The sequence below is a fragment of the Ctenopharyngodon idella genome, chromosome 22 (genome assembly GCF_019924925.1).
Source record: "Ctenopharyngodon idella isolate HZGC_01 chromosome 22, HZGC01, whole genome shotgun sequence".
NCBI classification, from domain to species: domain Eukaryota; kingdom Metazoa; phylum Chordata; class Actinopteri; order Cypriniformes; family Xenocyprididae; genus Ctenopharyngodon; species Ctenopharyngodon idella.
The window spans coordinates 15,085,568-15,094,742 of NC_067241.1; the positions used below are offsets into that span (position 1 = coordinate 15,085,568).

The window sequence follows — 9,175 nt, forward strand, 5'->3', positions numbered from 1 at the left end:
GCGCTGATGAACTAGATGAGGCTTTTAAAAATAATTTTGTAGTTAAGAACGGTGCACATTTTTATTTGTATGTCAGGTATAAATAAACTAAATTAATGTTATTATTATTATTATTATTATTTAAGTTTTGGTTTACAAATGTCTCCAGTAAGACAAGAATGAGGATTCAATCATGAGATGAGCATTCAGATCGGAGAGCCGTAAAGCGCCCTCTGCAGGAAGAACGTCTCTGTGACTAGTGCTGCGTCCCAATTCGCCTAGTTATACTACGTCCTAAAAGTATGTACTGTTTTTGTAAAAAAGTGTGTAGCAGAAAAGTATGCAAGCTTTGGGACATACTAACTCGTCTTTAACAGACGTTCTGTCGCTAACTGTTTAAACTACCCTGTCAATCATCTTGTCACAGTTAATATCCTCTACATTCAATTAAATTTAATTTCCTACCGTTTCGGAGAGAAATGTAGTCGCACGTTTATCTACCAGTCATGGGTCTTTCATGCAGAGAACTCTCCTCATGTTTGCATAATGATGCATTTAAAAGTTAATGACCAAACGCATCGTTATAAAAGTTCACAATGCTGTTGCAGATGAAATATAATGTGGATAACATTTAATAAATATCTTTTCGTCAGGTTAGATACTGATTATTAATCACTCAAGCCCCTTTATCTTAACCGCTCTGCTTAACCGTCGGTCTCGCACATCCGTCATGTTTGTAGTTTTTTAACATTATTCGTATTTGTAGTTCTAATCGAATGGGCAATATTAGCCGTTAGAGCGTGCACGGATCTGCACTTCGAATTCTAACCGGAAAAAGTAGACCATCCGGGTATTTTTGGAATACTCATTTCAACATACTACGATTTGGGACATACTAATTCTTATTTCGAATACTATTTAGGACGGATAGTATGCGAATTGGGACGCAGCATAGTAAATTTTGCCGCTCAACGGTCTGAACCAATCACTGTGATGAAGACGCTGGGGGCGGGGTTTATTGCGCTAATCTGATTGGATACACTTAGCATCAATCAGAAAGTGTGAGGCGCCAGTGAAGCGGTTAAATATCTATAGCGGTTAATGATGGTTTATTGATTATTTTATTAATTTAAAACATCTAAAACCTTAGGTTTTATGAAAAATATTTGTTGTATATTGAGTAGGCTATCATGTTGTTTAGTCTAATATAATAAAGACATTGTCAAGTCAAATCAAGTCACATTTATTAATATAGCGCTTTTTTTTCAAAGCAGCTTTACAGTGATAAACAGGAAAAATAATGATTCAATGATGCAAACAGAGTTAAATTCTACTGTAAAGCAGATCTAAAAAGACAATAGCATGAACATTGGTGTATAGACTTATATTGGCTTCTTACCAAAAATTATGCTTATGCACAAATATGGATAAATCTGTGACCTTTTCTATTATTTTCTAGTCATAGTTGTTTTATTTATGCAATTTATGCATTAGCTTTGTGCACATTGTTTTTATCTTTTATTTACTTTTTAAAACAATAGACACTGCTTGCAGTGGGAACATTTTTATAGCTCTGAATTTTCCTGTGAATGATAAAATCCATTCATTTGTGTATATACATATTTGAGAAGCAGAAGAAGAAGAGTGGTAACGAAGATATATCTCTGTAACCAAGCCAGCAGCTCATAAATTTGCATCTTTTTTCCTATAACGCAAATCCCTCAGCAGGCCTCGAAATGACTTTCGAAAGCCGCCCTGCGCTGGTCTTCATCTGCACTGACTGCCAAAGGAAATGTTTCTTTTGTGCTGCACACCAAGTCATTTATTTGCTAAATAAGGCCTCCTTCTGGCCAGACCCGAGCCATTGTGAAAACGCTCTGTTGTTTCTCAGGATATGTGAGGTCTGCGGCTCTCAGATTCCTTTGCCTTGTATGGCTAAAGGCTCCAGACGGGAGGCTGACCTTATTGGCCGTTCAGGAACAGGGAGGTGTGGAGAAAAGCCTGAAAAACCAAACAAACTTCCCTTCAGCCCAGCAGACGAACAGATCCAACGCACACTGCTTGTCTCCACCTTTTTCAACAGGAAAACAAGGTACACTTACTCTAAGAACTTTTAACCGTTGTTGGTTTTGTTAATGGTTAACAGATATAATACAGTTTCAGTCTGAACCTCTGATAAATGCTAGCAGAGAACATGTATTATAGTTTCAAAACAGTGATTTAATAGGATGTTTTACATTTGAAATATGTATAGTCTGAAATTATACATGTTTAATAATCAAGATTATGGGTTCAAATGTATATAAGTGAAAGTATATCTCAGGTTTTGTTAAGTGTCATTATTTTCAGTCTTTACTGGGTTGATTTAATTGGTCCTGTGGTGTGATAAATTAATTGTTTTCAGTACAATATTCCATACTAATAGAAGAATTAATAGTTTTAGATGAATTATAGCATGTCACACCGCAGGATGCCGCTGAAAATTCATGTCGACTGCATCAAATGTCCCTCTAACTCTTATGATATAAGACTGGATGCATGTCTTGTGTTTTTTTTTCGTGCAATTTCATACACTGAAAGAGCTTGAAAACATACTTCATCCACCATACTTGAGTCGATGGCTCTATTGCACTGTGAATTTTCCTCTAGACTGCGATAAGTCGACTCTAATGAATTTAATCTCTTATCTCTTCCTTCTGCAGAACCAAACCCTGCGGTCAAAATGTCTGCGGCCAAGCGTGCCAAGGGAAAGACCACAAAGAAGCGCCCGCAGAGGGCCACTTCCAACGTCTTCGCCATGTTCGACCAATCACAGATCCAGGAGTTCAAGGAGGCCTTTAATATGATCGATCAGAACAGAGACGGCTTCATCGATAAGGAGGATCTACACGACATGTTGGCCTCTCTTGGTAATATATACGGGCCATTCTACAGAATTGGTTCAAAGTCAGAGTTGGAAACGTCTTGAAAAGTCTTTTTCCACAAATTTTGTATGTATGCAAATTGTATAATATCCAAGGCACACATTTCTAGTAATTGTGCAGTTAATTTTCATATTGTATTTTCAGAAAGTTTTGGAATATTTTTCCTCTCCCCAAATTTGTCACTACCGAAACACAATAATAAATAATTTAATAAGAAGGGTTACATTGACCTATTAAGATTTTGTTTACATCTATCTTGTAAATATATTTTTTGCTATTTTTAAAAAAAAATGTTTTCACAGGTGAATCAATAACAATTACATTTTTAACAATATTTCAAGTGTAATTTATGAGATTTGTTGTATCTTTCTTTGTAAAAGGCGTAAAGTTTATCATACTGATTTCAAAGTTAAGGATTCATTAGTTTGAATATACATTGAACCAAACACTATAATAACATCTTAGTTGATAATTCAATATACTTTATTTTTGACATCCCATGTTTCGGTCATGACTGCACGTTTTCGGTAGTGACAGTAATGTGTTGGTAGCGACCACATTACATTACCAAATTTTAACTCACATACTAAAATTCTAATGATTTCCATAACTGAACTAAAATTGTGTTTATTTTCCCCAAATAAATGATTTAATGTTCCCTTTTGCCACTACCAAAACAATGATGTCATTACCGAAACAGTCATGACCGAAACATGTGGTGAAGTTTCGGTAGTGACAATTTTAGATACTTTTGAGCCTAGCTCAGCACATGGTTAGCTAGCACAGTTCTGAACAGTTGTATAAAAACTAAATTTTTGGAATAACCCCCAAAAAACAATGATGTTACAACTGAAAGTTCACCGCATGTTTTGGTCGTGACTGTTTCGGTAGTGCCTAGCTCAAAGATGCTAATCAGCATATGGTTAGCTAACACAGTTCTGAACAGTTGTATAAAAACTACATTTTTGGAATAACACCCAAAAAAGTTTGCTTAACTGCAGAAAAAAGGTGTTTGGTAGTGACGTTCTATAGCTATAACAGGGTAATTTAGAAAATGGGCGTGGCCAATGGTACACAAAAACATATAGACCTTATGTAGCCCCGCCCCTTTTGCGCTCATCGTGTTCTGTCTTCCGGTTTGCATTTCCACAGCATGAAGGTAAGATCATACGGATTTATGAATGAAATCTACTGACATTTGTTATGACATCTGCTTTAAATATTACAATGCTCATGATAACTTTCGTTAACCCTACAATAAGTAAATCCACTTTACCAGCTAATTACTCTTAGAACAGCGATGCCATAAAAATATACAGAGCTACAGCAAAAACAGAAGTTCAAACACAAAATTCTAAAGATGGCTGCGTGCTTGTTTCTCTGGTGCTTAAGGTCTATAATCCCTAAAAGAAAACTCTGAACTTCACGAAATTAGGTGAGCACATGTGACGTATGACTCTAAATAATCATGCATACTTTAATGGAGCTCGGGAGATAAGTGGTACTATAACAGTTAAAAATCTTTAAAAACAATATATTTCCTTAGTAAATTACCTGAACTGGCTGTATAGATGGTTACAGGCTTGCTAAATAAAACATAATACCTTTTTATACATGTGCTTAAAGGCCTTAAATAATGATAATTGATAATTGCTGCTCACTGGTTTGCAAGGTTAATTCAATCAAATATATATATATTTTTTGTCTAAATATTTCATTCATTTATTTTTAAAAATAGGCATTGTTTTTCTCTTGGTTTTGGGCTGAAATATGACCTTATGTAAGATGAGGTCATCTAATAATCATCTAATATCTGAGATCATCTAATAATGTCTTTTTGCAGGCCAAATAACATGCAAAATATCAATAATTTATCACCAACTGCATTGGAATGGATTCACCAACACAAATGAAACGTGGACCAGGACAGTGAAGTTGATGTGAAGAGCAGGTTTAGTGTGTGCATCAGAGGGTTTATTGATGTGATTGTTTGATCCAGGGAAGGACCCGTCTGACGAGTACCTGGAGGGAATGATGAGTGAAGCTCCAGGTCCCATCAACTTCACCATGTTCCTCACCATGTTTGGAGAACGTCTGAACGGAACCGATCCTGAAGATGTCATTCGAAACGCCTTCACATGCTTCGACGAAGATGCTTCTGGTACATCTATCAGACAAATAACATGTTCAAGTGTTAATAAACTGCATTGCACCATCTCAAGCCAAATTAATACATTTTAATATATGTTGGGGTATAATTATTCCCTCATCAAGGTTACAGGATTGAGAGTTTTACAGTTTAAAATGACTACAATACATTATAATCTGCCGTCTCTAACAGGTTTCATACATGAGGATCATCTTCGAGAGCTGCTGACCACCATGGGCGATCGTTTCACAGATGAAGAAGTGGACGAGCTCTTCCGTGAGGCACCAATCGACAAGAAAGGAAACTTCAACTACGTAGAGTTCACTCGCATCCTCAAACACGGCGCCAAAGACAAGGATGACATGTAAAAACCAGCAGCTGGACTCATTCAGCATTTTATTATGTGTGTGCAGATCCTCAATATCTACTGATATTGATGATCCAATAGTTCAGTCTTGTCACTTGAGACGTCAAAACCTGGAAGAATAATTCGCCAGTGGTTACTATGGGTTTTTATAATGGGGGTTTTCAATATATGAGTAAAATAAGGTCTGTGGTAAACATAACTTGGACTAAACAGATGTCTTTATATGGCAAGCCAAAAGGGTCAGAATTACGGTAAAGATGAATCACGTTTACATTCAAAATGGCTTATTTGACGCCGTTTAAGGCGGTCAAAATGCACCCTCCTCATTCCAAACGCTGTAAAAAACGCACACCAATTGGTAAAAACACCATATACTTAACGATCAACGTTAAATTGGTCTGGTCTGACTCAGGCCATCATTGATTCGATGAGAACAGTTCAAACTTACTGGTTGTGGAAATCAGAGTGCGTGGCTCATTTTTTATGCTGTCTCATGGCAAACCAAATGGTGTAAAAAGCAGCTCTTTTCACAAACACTAAAATTAATTGCGTACGCTTTTTACGGCGTTTGGAATGAGGACTGATTTGATGGCGGCAAAACCATCTTAAACGTTCTGATGTAAACGCGATTCATCTACAGCGTAATTACGATACTTTTGGCTTGCCATATCTTTAAGTGTTACGCTTTCTTTCGTTCTACTGACCACAATTGTTGGGGAAAGTTACTTTTAAAAGTAATGCATTACAATATTGCATTACTCCATTTAAAAAGTAACTAATTGTGTTAGTTTACTTTTTATGGAAAGTAATGCATTACATTACTTTTGCGTTACTTTTTCTCATCTGGGCTGAGCTTGCTTGTTTGTTTTTTTTTATAAACAAAAAAGTTCTGTTTTTCACAAATATAAAGGCTCTTTCACACCAAAAGTGAAATGAATAAGCCTCATGGTGCGTTCACACCAGACGCGAATAAAGCATTAAGCGCGAGTAATTTACATGTTAAGTCAATGCAAAGACGCGAATAGACATCCGGCGGCGCGAATGACGTGGCGCGAATTAAGTGTTTCGGGCATTTGACGCGCGTAACGCGTGATTTGCGCGAATCACACGAGTTGAAAAATCTGAACTTTGGCGAAAATTTGCACTGCGTTAGCCAATCAGGAGCTTGCTCTAGTAGTGACGTGATTATGACGTAGCGAGAGGAGGCAGAAATCCGAAACAACAATGGAGGACAAAATCATCGTCGCTGTATGTGGATACCCGGAGCTGTACGATACATCTTCATACTTTTATAGAAACAGGAATAAAAAGGATCTTGCTTGGAAAAAAGTGAATGAGGAGGTCGGACAATCTGGTAAGTTGTAAAAAACGCTCTTTACTCAAATATATATACATATTGAGACTACAAGCTAGCTAAAGCCAGCAAATTGAGCTTATTCGCCATATTTTACAACTACTTTCCTGCTGACGAGTTGATGTGTTTATTTAGAGGAAGTGTGCAGAAATGAGACTGGAGCCGCCTGGCAGAAGCCCCTCTCATAACGCGAATTCTCGTCTGTTGTGAAGTGAATTTCACGCGCGAATGAAGCAAGTAAACTCAAAATGTTCAAGCGTCCAACTACACGCAAATAGCGTGATTTATTCGCGCAAGTCGTGTCTGGTGTGAACGCCTTATCAGGCTGAAGGAAATGCAAAATCACGCCTGTACAGTAGAGGGTGCCGCTCAAACAAACCTTTCTGCTGTGCTGCCATTCTGGATTAAAGAAGAATAGGATACAGGAAAAGAAAATTCACCAATTTTACTTCAACAATAAAAACAAAAAACTAAACAATTGTGATGTTTAACTCAATATTGCTTAATAGTATGGTTGAATCGGACCATCAAAGGTCAGCAGCAAAAACAATAAAGTGAGATTAAATACATAAAGTATATTTGTGTAATTTAACACATTTAATCATGGCAGCTTCCTGAGTTTGCATTTCACTGTTTTTATTCATTTTGAGGAATATTGAATCTGTTTTTGTGCAAGTGAGATGAGTAAATGCATGTTCACATTTAGTCTAGAACTACAATAACCATCATGTTCACACACAACGCCTCTGCACTTACTCTCGATTTCTCTCAACATGGGGACAGGAGAGCTATAGTCAGTCAATAAATGGGAAAATGCGTTACTTATTTGAAAAAGTAATTCAGATATTTTGTTGTAAATTTAAAAGTAATGCGTGACTTTACTAGTTACTTGAAAAAAGTAATCCGATTACTTTTACACCCCCAACACTTAACCACAAAAAGCGTTCTGTGTGAACTGGTCCTTAGTCTTTGATGTCATCCCTGCAACACTCTATAAGAAACCACATTGCAATGCACTATAAACAACGATCATATATTTAACATTGTGGCAGCGAGTTTTGCACGGGCAAACATACTTCACAACATCAAGATCCAGTATGTGACCTGTTTTCTTTCTTTGTCTCTCCAGATAAAATCACCTTGTGTAAGTTATCAGACTGAATCTACAGAAGACGAAAGCAGTCCTTAACATGAAGATAAAGATATGAAGTTATCAAGAAGATATCAAAAAGCCTAATCTCCACAATATCATTTTTTTTTCTGAATTTATCTATTGAGAATAAAGTTTGTACATTTCAGAATAAGTTCTATAAGAATCTGAATGAATAATTATTTGTTATATTTAAGATGTTTTTCCACTTTCTTCACTGTTTTGCTGCATCGTGCAAAATTCAACAGAAGATAAATAGGTTGATCCAGCTTTTAAAAATTCGGATAAGATTTTACATCAAAATTGGTTAAACAGGAGCCAAGATTTCATGAGAAAAAAAAAAAAAAAAAAAAATTAAACTTAAAAATGTAAGGCAGCAACTGAACTTTTTAAGTATAATCAAATTGGCTCTACAAGTCATTTAAACTTGTTTTTTTTTAAATCTTGCCTATAGTTTAAACTTGTATAACTTAAAAAAATGAAGTTGCAATTGGTTAAATTATTTTGATGAATTAAAGTAATGGAAAAACATATGTTGTCATGACTTATTTATCATATAATTTTTTTATAGTGATGAACAATAAAAAAACGAACATAAACAGTAAAAGCAATGTCACCCAATGGAGCTCAAAGAACAATACTCTATTCATTGTTCTGCTGTTCTTGTTAAATAAAACTTTATTTTGATTGTAAAAGAAATGATCCCACAACAATCCTACAATCTACAGAGTGTAACATTGTATATCTATATTACTTTAAAACATGTCAGTTCTGAAAAATAATAACCATCACTGATAGATATCTATAGTAAATCTCTCTTTCTCTGGACTCTGGAGACGCAAGGATGGGATTTGGGCCTTTTATGCATATTGAATTTACTGATCCAAGATCAGATTTCATGTGTTCATTATTATACCGGTGCTCAAAAACAGAACCAAACCACAGAGAAATTCACCATTGTTAAACAAACTGAATTCTAGTTAATCGTATTTTGGCACTTTCCACAAAAAGGGTATGAAAAATGCTTAAATCTCTAATGAAGTAATTTTGTCTATGCTCAGACTGACAAACTACAATTTTCTATTGATTCTATAGGAGGTTTGAAATATTTGAAAAGTTGTTTATATATATATATATTAGTGCTGTCAAATCGATTAATCACATAAAAGTTTGTAAATATATGTGTATGATTAAGCACACGTAAGTGCTGCCAGATCGATTAATCGTGATTAATCATACACATATTTTCCAA

The 9,175-nt window shown here is 35.6% G+C and overlaps 1 protein-coding gene across 2 annotated transcripts; it reads left to right on the forward strand.

Annotated features, from left to right (window-relative positions):
* The first annotated feature begins 1,897 nt into the window (after positions 1 to 1,897).
* myl9a (myosin, light chain 9a, regulatory) lies at positions 1,898 to 8,454 on the forward strand. Of its 2 annotated transcripts, none has more exons than XM_051879816.1 (5): positions 1,898 to 2,071; positions 2,682 to 2,888; positions 4,903 to 5,064; positions 5,245 to 5,455; positions 7,903 to 8,454. In XM_051879816.1, the coding sequence occupies exons 2-4, from the start codon at positions 2,702 to 2,704 to the stop codon at positions 5,418 to 5,420; spliced, it is 525 nt and encodes a 174-aa protein (XP_051735776.1). In that variant the 5' UTR covers positions 1,898 to 2,071; positions 2,682 to 2,701; the 3' UTR covers positions 5,421 to 5,455; positions 7,903 to 8,454. The 2 variants fall into 2 exon arrangements, with proteins under 2 accessions (XP_051735776.1, XP_051735778.1); XM_051879818.1 differs by having other exon boundaries at positions 5,245 to 5,416.
* Positions 8,455 to 9,175: the final 721 nt, after the last annotated feature.

Excerpts from the sequence above, each read along its gene's own strand:
- myl9a (XM_051879816.1), top strand. The coding sequence starts at position 2,702 with ATGTCTGCGGCCAAGCGTGCCAAGGGAAAGACCACAAAGAAGCGCCCG. Across the intron at positions 2,889-4,902 it reads CGACATGTTGGCCTCTCTTG|GGAAGGACCCGTCTGACGAG; the intron begins GTAATATATACG and ends TGTTTGATCCAG. Across the intron at positions 5,065-5,244 it reads CTTCGACGAAGATGCTTCTG|GTTTCATACATGAGGATCAT; the intron begins GTACATCTATCA and ends CGTCTCTAACAG.